The 14553-nt window shown below is 41.0% G+C and overlaps 2 protein-coding genes across 3 annotated transcripts in view; one reads left to right on the top strand and one right to left on the bottom strand.

Moving 5' to 3' along the window:
- Positions 1-1061: 1061 nt before the first annotated feature.
- Positions 1062-9719, bottom strand: LOC110985560 (protein SPMIP7-like). The gene is made up of 8 exons (XM_022246661.2): positions 8859-9719; positions 7652-7746; positions 7378-7448; positions 6942-7083; positions 5518-5585; positions 4928-5071; positions 4252-4359; positions 1062-3807 (listed from the first exon to the last, which is right to left on the bottom strand). The coding sequence occupies exons 1-8, from the start codon at positions 9439-9441 to the stop codon at positions 3672-3674; spliced, it is 1347 nt and encodes a 448-aa protein (XP_022102353.2). The 5' UTR covers positions 9442-9719; the 3' UTR covers positions 1062-3671.
- A 356-nt stretch (positions 9720-10075) lies between these two features.
- The window catches only part of LOC110985548 (protein C-mannosyl-transferase DPY19L1-like), a 28673-nt gene continuing 24195 nt past the window's right edge, over positions 10076-14553 (top strand). Inside the window, exons 1-2 of one of the 2 annotated variants that reach the window (XM_022246639.2) lie at positions 10076-10390; positions 11393-11417. In XM_022246639.2, the coding sequence (XP_022102331.2) occupies positions 10210-10390; positions 11393-11417 (206 nt within the window). In that variant the 5' untranslated portion in view covers positions 10076-10209. The remainder of the gene's footprint in view (positions 10391-11392; positions 11418-14553) is intronic. The other variant, XM_087147981.1, reaches the window with a different exon arrangement.

Raw genomic sequence — 14553 nt, 5'->3', positions numbered from 1 at the left:
ACTAGTACAGGTTCCAGGCCGAATCTATCAGGAAATGGACGAGTCCAAACTTCATCGTCCAATCACTTACTGCCAATTTTGGTTGGGAAATTTTACATCAGCCGAGTGAGCGTTCCCTAGCGTGGTGTTATTTTTGTTACAATTTATTCAGACTCCAATAATTTTACCAAATTATTGTAAGCTCCACTCACATACATGTACCCAACAAAAAGTAAATGTTTCTTACGAATGTGAAGAGGTTATTTTGCACCTCGAAAAAATCAGAAAAAACAGTCTCAAATAAAATTTATGAACGAGAATATCAAGATCTTGATGAAATTCCACTTTTTTTTATATTGCTCTGATTAAAAAAGGCACTAGAGGAAAAAGGTTAAACTGCATACATCAACAATACATCTCTGATGCAGATTGTTGCCCCTGAAGCGAAAATTTGTATGTACACTGTATTCACACAAAGAAATGCACGAAGACTTCTGGCGAGGCCAAAATTCTGAACTTTTGGAACGTGTTGGCAGATAAGCTGCAAGAGTGAAAACATTTTTACACTTCCGGATTTTCCCCTTTACAGCTATTGCCACCAAAGGGCGGATGGGGGGGTAATGGGTGTCATCCCCCCCATAAAGTGGCAATATTTAAGGTATAATGTAGGGATTTGGAGAATTGTTCCCTCTTTCTTCAGTCTAAAAGTGTGTAAGAAGGCCCCAAAATGTAGTCTCAGCCCCAGAAAGGCCACAGATAACATTAAACCTTATGCTAAATGTTTGGCCCACTAAAAAGTCCCCCTCCCAAAAAAGTTAAGATGCATCCTTGATTCCAACCTATTGTTTGCATGGGAACTTGAAAACAATTTAAGTTTTGAGATCCAATATCCCACGATAATGGTTATAGAAAGTTTTTCCGCGAGTGAGTGGTTTGGGGGGTTAAATACATGTTTCTCACACAAAGAACAAGACAAGATGCATTTTTTTACCGATACATTTTTTCCTTCCTATCAGAAAGCCATCATGCATAGAAGCGTATACCATCCAATAATATAAAACAGTACATGTGCACTAGAAATCTTGCATTAAAAAGAAACTGAAATACTCTTTCATTATTTCCTTTAAAACCACACTATAATTACCTGTCGTATTTGTAAAAATATTTTTAAAAATAAATAGCTAAACTTTGGTACGTAACTCCGTGCATGATCCAGGAAGGGGACAGATAAAAATCTGAACGCAAGGTAAGCGATGTCTTTCGTGAAATTTCAAGTACAATACTCTGACATCAAAATAAAATCTGAATAAACATTTTGCATACTTTTAGTGGAGGGGCTGCAGATCCTATGTAGTTCATAAATGTACACGAACCTAGTCATCTTCATCTTAAATTCTTGATGCATGAGCTTTGCTCACTTGGTCATATATGAAAGTTTTAAACTTTCCAACAATATCAAGTCAATATCTTAAAAGACAACAGATTGCTGTTAACAGTCAGATGCCCATTACCTTTGTTGTACTATACATGTATAGGTGTATGGGCAGGTCACGTCTCCTCTAAGGGCAAATTAGGACTAAAGAGACATTGCTCTCTCCCTAAAATGTTTCTGGTCCCCACAAAATTGGTGTAATGACAAATGTTTGTCTCTGCAACCACAGAACAAATACATCAAGCCAAATCAAACTCAACTGGCAATATCTTTAAGCTGTGTATGCTATAACTAGGTGTATATATGACACTGCAAAAATACCCCAAGTTCCACATAACCATAATGCATGAAAAAAAAACATGTCTGATGACATGCCCAGGTATCACTCACATACGTATTCTCATGCTTCCATGGAACTCTCTCACACAGAATAATTTTGACCACATGCATCACAACAATTCATTCTTTTAACAATCTGACATTCTGTTTGACTATATAATTTTCCCCTTTGGATTGAATTTATGAAAGCAGCTTTCCACTAAGAGGTCACACTGACTGCAGATGGGGGCCAGGGAGGCCAGTTGGTCCCACTCAGGTTTTTGACTGGGGCATGCCCCTCCCCACCACTTTTGGCAGGTCCTACACTGGCGCAGGACTTATGGTCTGTTAATGGCCGATACCTGATGGTGTCCCATATAGCACCCCACTTTTTTTCTGCTGTCAATGCCCTGGAGACACTCAAATTTAAACGCAGCTCAGCATCCATTCAAGGCACATGAATAATTCTCAAAAGTAGCCTACTATCACCAGAATCACAGTAATAAATCTTGCCATCATTATCATCTACCCCAAATCATCTTAGTCAGCACTGCACACGCATGGCCAGGTCATACCTTTATAATCACCATCATCATTATCACTCGGAGCAACATCAACATTCAACATCAGGAAGTCATTGTGTTAAGCCAGTCCTGCTATCATATCAGGGGCGGATCCAGGAATTTTTTCAAGGGGGGGTTCTCCTTTTCATGGACAAGCAGAAATGATGAAACATATTTGACATATATTGTTTACAATTGCACTTATTTTACATGTTTTTATTTTCCCAATGTTTTTCTCTTTTATCTCAGAGCAGGGGAATTTGCCACCCCCCCGGATCCATGCCCACATATGTTTAAACATACTCGAAAAGCTGTTAGCAGTGCCAAAAATGACTTCCCATTCAAAAATATCACCATCTTCATTATCAAAACTGTTCTGTAGCGCTCGAGTTTAGTCATGCATGGGCATTTTATAGCCATAGTTGTTTCAAAGCACTATCAAAACCAGTGCCAAAATGCTCATGATTGCGGCCATCAAAAACACTACTTGTGAGACAAATCTGGACGTGATTTCTTTCCAAAGAGAACAGCAGGAAACGGAATGATACAAGAGGAGTCCATATTTGCTAGACTTTGCCCAATTCAAATTTATGGATGAAAGTGCCAAAAGTCCGTTTACACAATTTGGAGTAACCACCTCAAAAGAAACATGCGTACATGCTCTAGTTTTAGTCATTGTGAAGCTAGTCACTCCATTTCTCCCCCAGTCTGTTCGTCGTCATCACTCATTGTCTCATATCACACGTGTGACACACTTGATCCACACTGTGGTCGGACTTTAATTAAAGATTATCGTCATTTATTATGCTTTTGGCCTTGAATTTAAAAAACAAGATAGAACGGGAGTATCAACCATCTTTCTAAACTGTAATCCATCCAAACCGGGGACCAAGAGAGGATCGTGGATCTTTTCAACCGTCCAGGGCTTTTTCTGCTCAAAGTGGATATTACTCTCACCATCACCCAGAAATGCATGTATTCTATTCGTGAATCTCATGTTAACAGCAAGAAAAGTCAGGAAAAAAGGCATGAAGGACAGAAAAAGATTGACTGTATGACAATTCATTTCAGTAGCTTATGTGATGACTTGAGACTGGATGATTTGTGGCTAGATAAATACAGATTAACTTGAAATGACTAGATGAATTGATTTTTGATGGCTCAGCATGACTAATTATCATCATCCCATTCTCAATCTTTCAGAATTCATTCTCAGTTCGAATTCTCCTTCTCGCATTCTGCTCAGTTCACTCCCTACTTCACACCACAATGCTTGATCCCAACACTAAACTTCATTGCCACAGGCATTCCTCCCTCATCATCCTTAATGGGTAAGACTCTATTGATTGTCAAATTGTATGATGTCAACGTGCTGAAATTCAGTGATACTGCTCTAGCGTTCTCTCCTCTTTACTGATGGCGTTGAAGGGGTTTCCTGGAGGCACCAGTGTGATCATTCGCGACATCCGAGAAGTGCGCTTGTGCGGTGACATGTTCAGGTCTGCTGGCAAACTCCTGCACAAATGTACCCAAAGAAAAACCAAACTATTCACTGAATTGAATCTGTACAGCAACACATCGGGGTGATTTCATTTCAGGAGTTACCGTGAACTGTACTTTTTGAACTAAAATGACTAGTTATGGTATAATTACACAGAACAGAAAGTGTATATCCCAGCCTGTGAAACATCAATTAAAGCACATACATGTTTGGCACTCACACACATGTACATAGTGTATTGATGCACCTTCATGTAATTGTCTTTAGAGAAGTACTGAGGTGTAATGTCAGTAACCGTGGTTTTGGTTCTACACATTTACTAGTCAGGTTAAAATTCTATCATAAAAGAATGGGGACAAGGTTGAGTAACTTTCGAGTAGAACCATTACCTTAATTGGCAACTGACAACAGTTCACATTGGCTCTCCATAGTACAATGTTCTATGCCAAGTGACATACCTGTGGACTCGCGCAGTGGTCTGCGGCTGTGGAATGCCTACATTCAGATTGGCGGATTCGGTGCCTATCCAGTGAGTGCATCCGGTGTAACCTGGGATGTTAGCACGTCTGCATATCAAAAAAGGAGAAACATTTACAGCGGGGGGGGGGGTCTTGTGTCCAAGGTTTGTTCAGTATGCACTTCGGTCATCAAGCTTCAAGTAGGTGTTTGTGACTTGGTCAGTGCCAAAACTCATCAGGGGAAATTTTCATTTTTAATTAAAAAAGCTGTTCACTTGAAACGCTTGTTATAAAGTGATTTGCATTTACTTTCCCATTGCTGTATGGATAAGCAGGATACAGAAAATGCTGTTATTAAGATGAAAACTTCATTTTTGAGACAGATGTTAAAAAAACCCTGGATTGAAAATATCAATCAGGAATCAGGACAACAAGTTTTTTAAAAAATCAAAGAAACAAACAAATGAAAAATATAAATAAAACAATACTTGATCACCAGTCTCATTCAATCATACGGCTAGACTTGGTCAAATAGTCAAGTGGATATCTCAAGCCCTTCAGTCTCTTATAAGCATGCATGTCTACAATCCCAAGGATAGAAATATCATCCGCATAGCACAACTAAATGCTGTTACAGAATAAAGCAAAGGAGACACTGCTTTTTCCGGAACCATACCTGGCAGTGTCAGTGTATTTAGGAACCAGACTTCGTAGTACAGTGGTCGGTATGAAGAACTTGTGAGGGTCGTCTCTCTCTCCTTCCCCTCCTATGCTGCCAGTATAGTTGGGAATTTGGTTGTTCTTCCTATGAGGGCTACAGCTATGGATACAAGAATCCAGAATTTGAAATCAGTGTTATCAATGTAGGTCGGTGTTCATGAGTTCTCTGACTCATCTGATGAGCACACAGTGTTATCAATGTAGGTCGGTGTTCATGAGTTCTCTGACTCATCTGATGAGCACACAGTGTTATCAATGTAGGTCGGTGTTCATGAGTTCTCTGACTCATCTGATGAGCACACAGTGTTATCAATGTAGGTTGGTGTAAGGGCGGAAGCCTTCCCCTTGATTAAAGATTAGGCTTATACCTAAGATTATGGGATTGGGTCTGGCCAGTGGAATAACAATGCACATTCTTCGACAAGGCAGTTTGTTAATCGTTCATGAAATGCATCCCTTTGGCCGTAATGGTTTCTTGTAAAGAAACAAATAGTATTAGCAGAGCAGATATGAAAATGTGTACACTGAGTCTTTTAGTTGACTTACAATTCAATCGGCCCTCGTATGTGGTGTCCATCTCTTGTCTGGAACCAGTCCCAGGATCTCCCAAGATTCTATGGGGCAAAAAGCATAAATCTTGGCTAAGAATACAATATACATCAATTACATGTAATTAAATACACCTTGAATTATTACAAAAATACTTCTGAGGTCCCTCAGCTTAAGCACACAGTAGTCAACACTAAACAAATGGCTTTGCTTTTCCGTTCCAGACATAAATGCACAAGCTCTTGCCTTCCTATTTGAATAATGAACTGCACTGTGATTCGATTTTTGGTGGTTAGGTAAAAGCAACTGGTTAACAACTCTTCCACCCACTTGGCAGTGTAAGTTCAGACCACATTTTCATCTCACTTGTGGCAAATATAATTAGCACAATGGACCACTCTCGTGTTGCCTACAACTTTTATGGGCGGCCACATTAAGTTGGCAGAAATATCACTTTTTTCATTGGTTTTCAATTTTACCTCAAATTCACTCAAATTGAATATTTGTTCTATTGATTTTAAACTGAGTTGTATTTTCATTTTCTGTTATTCTAATACTGTAGCTGCATAAGATATTTCACACTTCATAAAGTATTCCTTTACATTTGGAGCCACAGCCAACTATATTTTTAGCAGCCACTTGGAAGAACGTGACAGTGACGTCAACTGAGGAGACCCTACTAAAACTCAGTACATGCTAGGTATAAAGTTTTCCCAAATTGTTTGATTATTTACTCATTCACAACTACACAACTCTTCTTCCCTTACTCATAGTCCTGATGACAAAGTCCATAATGGCAGACTGGCAGCAAATGAACAAACCTGTTGCTTTTGTACACAATAATAAAGTTACAGGATGACATCAGATTTAAAGGTCCTTAGAATTCATTAGAATCAATCACAAAGAAATCACAATACAACCAGGATTAAGACAAAGCACAAGCTATTCAGATGAAGCACTGTTATTGTTAAACCCTGGTTTGCACTCTGTACAAGTGCTGTAAGGTAGGCACTCACTGCATTCAGGGGACAAGTTGTTTTGTTAGGGAAATTTGAACCGAGTTGTGGGGACATTTCCGAGTCCCCACAATGTTTTCGGTCCCCACAAAATAGGTGAAATGTCGAATGTATGTCCCCACAACTAGCACTACCGTGGGTGCAGAACTGTTTGGACATGCTGAATGCACATTACCAGTTTACTGTGTATGTCAGAATATACAGACTACATGTGTGCCAAGAGCTCAGAGGAAATGACCCAGCTCTCCAATGGCCAGTGGGGGAGAGGGGGGTACATCAAGCTGGGGTTGTGGCCCAGTTACATGTGTTATTATGACAAGCGAGTCACTTGTGATGAACTCCATTATACAGCATGTACATACATTGTATCTAGTTTTGAGGGTGTACCGTATATTATGTCCTCACCTGCCAGGGCTGAGCCTTTGGGTCGTATCTCTTCATGTTGGTGAAGCACTGAGATACAGGGTCAGCTTGGGCTTCCATGGTGGAGGCCGGAGGCAGGATCTTAGGAGGCAACTTGCTGTCCCAATCCACATCCTCGGAGGTTCTGCACAACACAATGTATGCGTTAAGTTTACCCTATATCCACCAGACAGCATACGACAACAGCTGTCTTTAGGTTTTTATGTGACAGCAAAATGTGAATGCAAAAGAGCAGACCCTATTACACTCTACAACAAGCAATGACAACTAGGCAAGGACAGTATGGCCAGAGGCGGTCTCTCATTTCCGATTTTTCTGTACCAGCACCAAGTCGGGAACAAATTAAGTTTGATGCTCTCAGTAACAGTTCCCTGTCAAAAGTCAAAAGTGACAATCAAGGTAGTACAGCCTAGCTCACCTTTGGGCTGCAGATGTGTAAATGTACCTCAGAGCAGCTTCGTCCCGCCAGTTGGGAGATTTATCCACAGCCTGCAAAATTGTACAATGCATATGGAGCATTTTATGAATATTTTTCCCCGAAGATTAACAACCGGAAAAATATCCAAGTGATGCTTTGCTGAGCTTAAGCAGCTAAAACCAGACGGCTAGAATTTTCAGAGGACTGAAAGTGTGAAAATGAAAGCAGTCTTTTAATTTAAACAATCCAAACTGCACTATGTGCAAGGTCTTACATCCATCTGTCCCTTGATGTTACGAGCGTGAATTTGCCTCCAAATCCTTTCTTGTTCCTTTGCAGCATCTCTTGGGTCCACGGAGCTTGTCCACCCTGCAGATTGTAACCAGAAAAGTAATTTCAGTAGCTCATCAACGTAAATAACTATCGCACAGATATCCCTCAAGCTTAAGTATGAGCTGGTGAAATATGAGTTAAATCAAAACTCAGATCAGTCTGAGTTTTACTATTCCCTACTGCCTGCTCCCCAGTTTAGTCAAACTTCATCAATAAATGCACAAATAATAAAACATCCTGCTTATAACAAGGAAACATAACAATCTTTTCCTGTTTCCATCCCTGGTTTCTGTTATAACCAGGTAATCTGCAAAGTCCAAAGGACCCTTTCTAAAGATTCAACTATACAGTTTCTTGTGCACCACTTTTTCTGTAGGCCTACCTCGCATTTGGTGTACCAATCACAAGAATTAATTATGTCAAAAAGTAGGAAGTTATGTGAATCACAGTCTGATTCCCTTGCCCTTTTCTTTTGTCTTTTTCATGTGTGTTTCCCAGGAATGGTTATTGTTTGGGATTATGAGGTATGAAGTACACGTTAGCACTGTCCGTAAGATTTTCAAATGACAAATCCTACAAAAAGAAAAGCCTGTCAGGTGCTCCATATCCAGTACCATGTCCCAGTTTTGCAAAGCTCAGCACCGGCAGTGACACAAGCATGCGTCAGTTGTTTGGAGTCGGTTCTTGGATTTAAATTCTCTTCGAATGAGAGCCTCCAAAGCTGTAAACAGCCAAGAAGTGACATTACATTTTGCTGAAAAGCAGAACTTGAAAAACTTTGGGGAAGTGGGAAAAAAGGAGAAAAAAGTTACTACCAATTGACAACTGAACCTAGGTTTGCATTTCCGTGATGCAGATACATGCACATGAACAATGCACACAGTAATCTTATCCTGAAACCATGCAAATCTTTTCAACTGCTGCCAAAATGAAAAGTAAACTATTGATATCATAACATAATTATTTCCAAACAATATTAAGATTGATACATGCACATTATTGCTACCAACGGCAGGCACTAAAACGGGGGGACTAGTAGTACTGTATGTAGATTGATGCAGTGCCAGATACATACATGTACATGTACCATGGAGGTACTAATTAGTGAGCCATTGCTTAAGCAAAATAACAAATATTCCAGTATTAACCTCCCAACTTTGCTCTGATGAAGCCATCACTAATTTTCCTGCCAGCCCATGTCCCTGGATCATTCAAAATGTGTGTCACATCCGACTCGCTTTTCACCAGTCTCATTTCAGGGTTTGACCTCGCCCTGGAGAACTGCGGGGTGACAGGTTTCTTCGGCACGAAGGTTCCCCTGTCTTTCTCCTTTTCCTTCTCCCTGTGGGCTTTGGTGGTCGTCGGGCGAGGGGATAGCGGTGTCACGGTGTTCGGGGTATTGTCCACCTGCTGCATGGACGGCATACGGTCCACACCGGTGTTGCGGTCCACGTCCGTAGCGGCAGAGACGAACCCCGAGACGGGGTCGATGATGGGGACGTTGTCTCGTAGCGGGGCCAGCGTGTCGTCGTGGTACTTCACTAAATTCGGGCTGGATTTCCACTGAAAGCTGTCCACATCCCAGCGACCCCGTAGATGGGGGAATTTCATCTGTCGCTGGCGCCGATTCAGCACAACCTGCTGGATACTATTGGGTCCGGCATTTGTGTCTGTTTGCATATGCAACCGTAAATCGCCCACAGGACGAGGTCTGACTGCAGCATCCACCATTTTCCAACTCGGCTAGTTGTAGGCTCTTAATTCAAAAGCGGTTTTTGAAGATATAGTCACAGTTTCTAAATTCTATGATAAAGCAGAACAAAACATTGGAGAGTTTCATCCAGGTCTTGTATTTGTAACGCTATTGCACTGCATGCACTGACTGATTTAAAAATCAGTGAAGCCGCGTAAAAAAGTCAGTAGAACTAGAAGTTCCAGATGGTACTCTTCCAACCTTCACATGGAGCTCGCGAGCAGCTGGTGACAACAACTTGAGTTGCTATGAACACGAGCATCGATTACAGTCTACCAAATAAGGATGCACAATTTAAATAACAAACGTGTGGAGTAAGTCGAATGGAATGATTGATTTTAGTGTTCGGTAAGGGCACGTCTCAATTATGCACAACACAGCAGTTTGGTTTCAAATAAATTGTTGCGATTTTTAAAAATACACTTAAGTATGACACTTTTTCATTAGCTATCCGATTTTTACAGATACTTTAAGTTCAATACTGTTGTCTGAATTGTTCAATTTCTGGGCCACCCCCATTGGGTAATGACAACCAAGGAACTTTTTGACCTTTGACGTCATGATGTCAACAGTACCTGTAGTGTGTCCGACATCTCATCGCACCCGTGTCACGTCGACGTAAATGTACATGTGTACGTCCGTCCGCCCGCCGTACGCGTACCGTGTTCGCAACAAGCATACATGTACACATTTGTATGTCAAGTTAAGTTGCCGCGTGTCGTGTACGTGGACTGCTGATTGTCAAGATGGCGGTGAAGAGTAGAAAACCCAAAAAGCAGACGACAACGTTCATGGATACAAGAAGTGATCGTCCGTCTGCGAAGTCTAAATTCACATCAGCGCGGGAAAACGATCACAGAAATGGCAGCCTTTCTGCACACCTTAAATCGTTGCCAAAAAGTGTAGTGTTCGGTGCTGTGGTAATGGGTGAGTCGCTGCCCGCGCTGGTCACTGTATGCTGGTATGGTGGTAGGCCTGTGTGTCGTGACGTGAGTGGAGGGGCGGACGTCAGATCATGGCCTTCCTCCATTGTCAGATGAAGAGCCCTTTGAGGCTTCATGCCGATTTAAGTTTTTCCCTAATGCTCTTACTTTGTCTCTTAGCAGTGTGCAAAAAAATGAGAAAGAATTCTGAATTCCACATGGGCCTAGGCCCCTATACAAATTACAAGCTGTGGCCTGCTGGGACCTAGGCGTGTACGGACGTGATACTTGCCACTGTTTTTTTTTTGCCTGAGCTATGGCCGTAGGGGGGCCTAGGCCTTATCAGCCATGCATGTTAGCGTAACAGGCCCTATAAACGTTCTAAAAAGTCAAATTTAGTATTTACCTGTAAAAATATGTAGATACGTGTGGGCCCTACTCACTTAGAAAACACTTGTGAATTTTTCAGACCAGTCTCCCAGGGTTTGTGCACAGAGCTTCAAGTGCCAAAGTCTTTAAGTTGCATCCGTATGATTATTTTTCCCAAAAGGGATAATATTATGTCCTAACATTTAACAATGCCTAAACTAAAGATGCAAATTTAGTAGAGAAAATATTAAAGCATTATTGAAAAAACACTTCGAATTTTTCAAACCATATTGTGCCCTGGATGCGACATGTAAGTGATGCCTGTACGTGGAACTCTCCTTTTTTAAGTGAAATGGGAAGGAGCCCCATCATTTGAACCTGTCCTCCCGTACACCCCCTTTCAAATCTCTAGTACCCCAAAATATTTTCACCCCCTTTTAAAACTGTTGGGGTTTAAAAATGTAAACAAAGTGGCCACTGAGCATGGAATTTTTCCTGCCATGTGCAAAGAGATGGATATGTACATGTTTGTAGACTATGCATTCTGAGTTAAATTTAAGTTCAAAATGTTTGAGGTCTGTTACCATCAGTATACATCTAGATCTCAATCAAATGTATTTCCCTGATTTTTCAACAGCTTCGGTTTTTGGAATACTTCACAGGTAAGACTAACTTTCATTTTTTTCTTGCGTTTTGCATGGTGACTTGTATGATTGCATGCATACTGAGTGAAATTCAGCTGCGACTAAACTGTTCAGAAATATTGAAAGGGTTAAAAAATTGCATTCATCTAATTCTATGAATTCAGCGTGCAGAACTTTATTTGAGGGCTACATTTACTCTGTACAGTTTCCCGAAAACCTGCTTTTACTTTACACATGGTACATGAATGTGTCAGAGTTGTAGGTCTCGAGACCTGGTGTCAGTCTTGAGACCATCTCGAGACCTTTTTCGGTGGTCTCTGTCTTGGTCTCATCCTATCGAAGTCTCGGTCTTGGGAGGGTTGGTCTCGGTCTTGAAAGTGCTGGTCTCAGTCTTGGATGTCAAAGTCTCCAGTCTCCCCTTCGAAACCTGTCGAAACCACAACAAAATGTGAACCTAGCTACCACTCATAAACGCACTGCCAGCTGACCTCCGCACGAGTCTAGTTTCCAAACATGAATGTCAGTACAACACCACAATGTCCAAGTTTTCATAATAAAGAATGAAATCGATGCTTGAATGGAGACTGGTCAATGCAGCAGTACATTGTACGCTGTACATGTATGCCATTTATTTCACTGGCACACATCGCCGAATTGTGCATGTGTTTGTGTACAATATGTATGTACATACTATGCATGTGACTTGCCGCATGCGTTCATTCATACATGTACATGTTTGCTACTAGTACATGCTGTTACATGTACGTTATTTGCGACATCATGCTTACCTGCCTTTTGCGATATCATCAGCTTCAAAAACTTCAAATGCCACGTCATATGAATTGGCATATATGAATTGGCAGTAGTGGTTTGGTTACAGGAAGTACAGGGAATGATGGTAGCAGAAAAGACGACAGGAAACACTGTACAGAAGGCATGTTTTGCACTAAGACAATTTCAGAGAAATGCACTCATGCGACGCTGTTAAGTAAAATGAGTTCTGGCAGTAGGACTCATTTAAAAAAATTCCCAAAAAGTTTTGGCAGTAGCACCACATAAAGTATCCCTCACTTTACTAGCAACATGGAAGCGTCAGTCTTATCTGCACCAGGGTTGAGTGTGTATGGTGCATGCTGTGTTCAGCACAGACAGAATTATAATGCATCCCCAGTGTGCCAGAGTTTCAGCTAAAATCCTTGAGACTCTAATGTTAAATACAACGAGAACCTCTTATATGTGTGTTTTTAATTGCATTTAGATTTGGAAAGTATGTCAAACTTAATGCCAGTTTAGTTTTCTTTCCCTCATTTGCCATCTCAATAAATCAAGATATTATTGGGATATTTATTTTTTCTTAGTATTTTGTTTACAAAAAAAAGTTTCAGAGGGTTCACTCAAGTTGAAAGTGACAACTTCATACATTCAATAGGGAAATACCATACCAGTGGGTAATTCTTTTCTGCTAACTGACCTTTCTAACTAGTCCAGTCGTCATTAAAGTACATGTACATGTATCACTGGTTAACTCAGATATTCAGCATTAACTTAAGGATCATTTGGTATTTTACTCATCTTGCCCAATAGGTTTGTATGAAATGTATAAATACCTGCATCTTAGTTGAATTTAAATGAAAATAGGCTTGGGAGCTCATAGTTATAGTTAAGGAGCTCTTGGCGTCAAAAAAGCGCATTGTCGTGCATTAAGACTCACTATGTTCAAAATCCCAGAAAAGATCAAGAATGATGCCAGGATCAAATCTTGGGCAGGAGACAAATTCTAGCTGGCCATTAATTAGGCCTAATTAACTAATATAGACTTTAATTAGGGTGAAATTGTGACTTCTGAACCGTAGGTCCTAGAACAATGGAACCAAGACTAGATTGTTAGCCTCTTCAATACGAACAACTTTTGTGCACAGTCCAAACTTCTCAGACCTTGGGATTAATTAAATAATTAGCTAATTAGTGATAATTGGGCAAACTTGTAACTTCTTAACACAGTGCTGGAATTTTGTACTGTACTCTGAGAAACTTTGCTTCCTGCTCATTACATGTAGTTCCCAAAGACAGCAGGACTTCCTGCTTCACCATGTTGCAGGGTTTAATGCCATTCATCTTCATCACTAACCACTGCAACTATAGTCAGTGGCTACCTGTACACATTCAAGATGTACTCCGACTTGAGTAGACATCGCCATCAGTATTGATGAGTTTCTGCAGGGGGACTTTATGGTAACAAGTCAAATTGCTTGAATTCGTCAATGTCCTTTAATAAGGTGCACAAGCAGAACAATGCTGCAGTAAAGTCTGTGCATGGAGGACTTGATCGACTTAATAAAAACGATGATGGCAATGCGATGGAACGTGTTGGCACCTGAGCTTGTCAGGATCACTCAGGAGTGTGGAAGCGAATAGAACACTTGTCCCTCAGCTGGCTACCACCAACACCATGAAGGCTATGATGCATTCCAGAGGAATTTCAAGTCTGATGTTGAGAAGCTTGTAGCAATAATAGAGCCGACAATATCCCAAAGAACTTGAGGTATATCAATAATGGCCAGCCGATGGGGAGAGAAGATAAAATGTCAAGATCGCTGAGGACCATGGAGGCTTATGTAGCTGGTCATTTATGGGGGAGTGCATCAATCAAGCCCAGTAATGCCAGAAAAAGAGGAGTGGGGCTGGGAGGTTGAAGCTGGCGAGCTGCAGCCCCGATGGACCAGCAAGACCTTTGTCCCTGGGAAGGATGAGCCCTACACTTTGACAACAAAAGTATGTCAATGTGGTGAAAAGAACAAAACAGCTGTCCTCAGCACAATTGCAACTGTAGTGTGACATCTTGTCTACCATTTTGTAAGTGCCGAGGGGACTGCCGAAAGGACAATCCTGTGGACAGTGAGGAAAGCTAAATCTGCCTCAAAACGTCGCTGTCACTAAGGAGACTTTGTGGCTGAGAATTACCTACAGCATTTATGTACTCCGCTGCATGAGTCTTGCATGTTAATGTGATTAAAGGGAGATGGAATTACAGGGTAATTATCTGAGCATGTAATTGATCTTTGTTTCAGTAAACTTTGCATCATACATGGAAGTGGATTTTATCAAGACAATTGACAGTCTCTACCCCACTGTCTTACTACATGTATATACGGTT

This window comes from Acanthaster planci, linkage group LG17 (assembly GCF_054643075.1).
Source record: "Acanthaster planci isolate LZ-2023a linkage group LG17, COTS_SCS, whole genome shotgun sequence".
In the NCBI taxonomy this organism is placed as follows: domain Eukaryota; kingdom Metazoa; phylum Echinodermata; class Asteroidea; order Valvatida; family Acanthasteridae; genus Acanthaster; species Acanthaster planci.
Note: the sequence above shows the minus strand (reverse complement) of the source record. Positions and strands in the feature narration are given on the sequence as shown.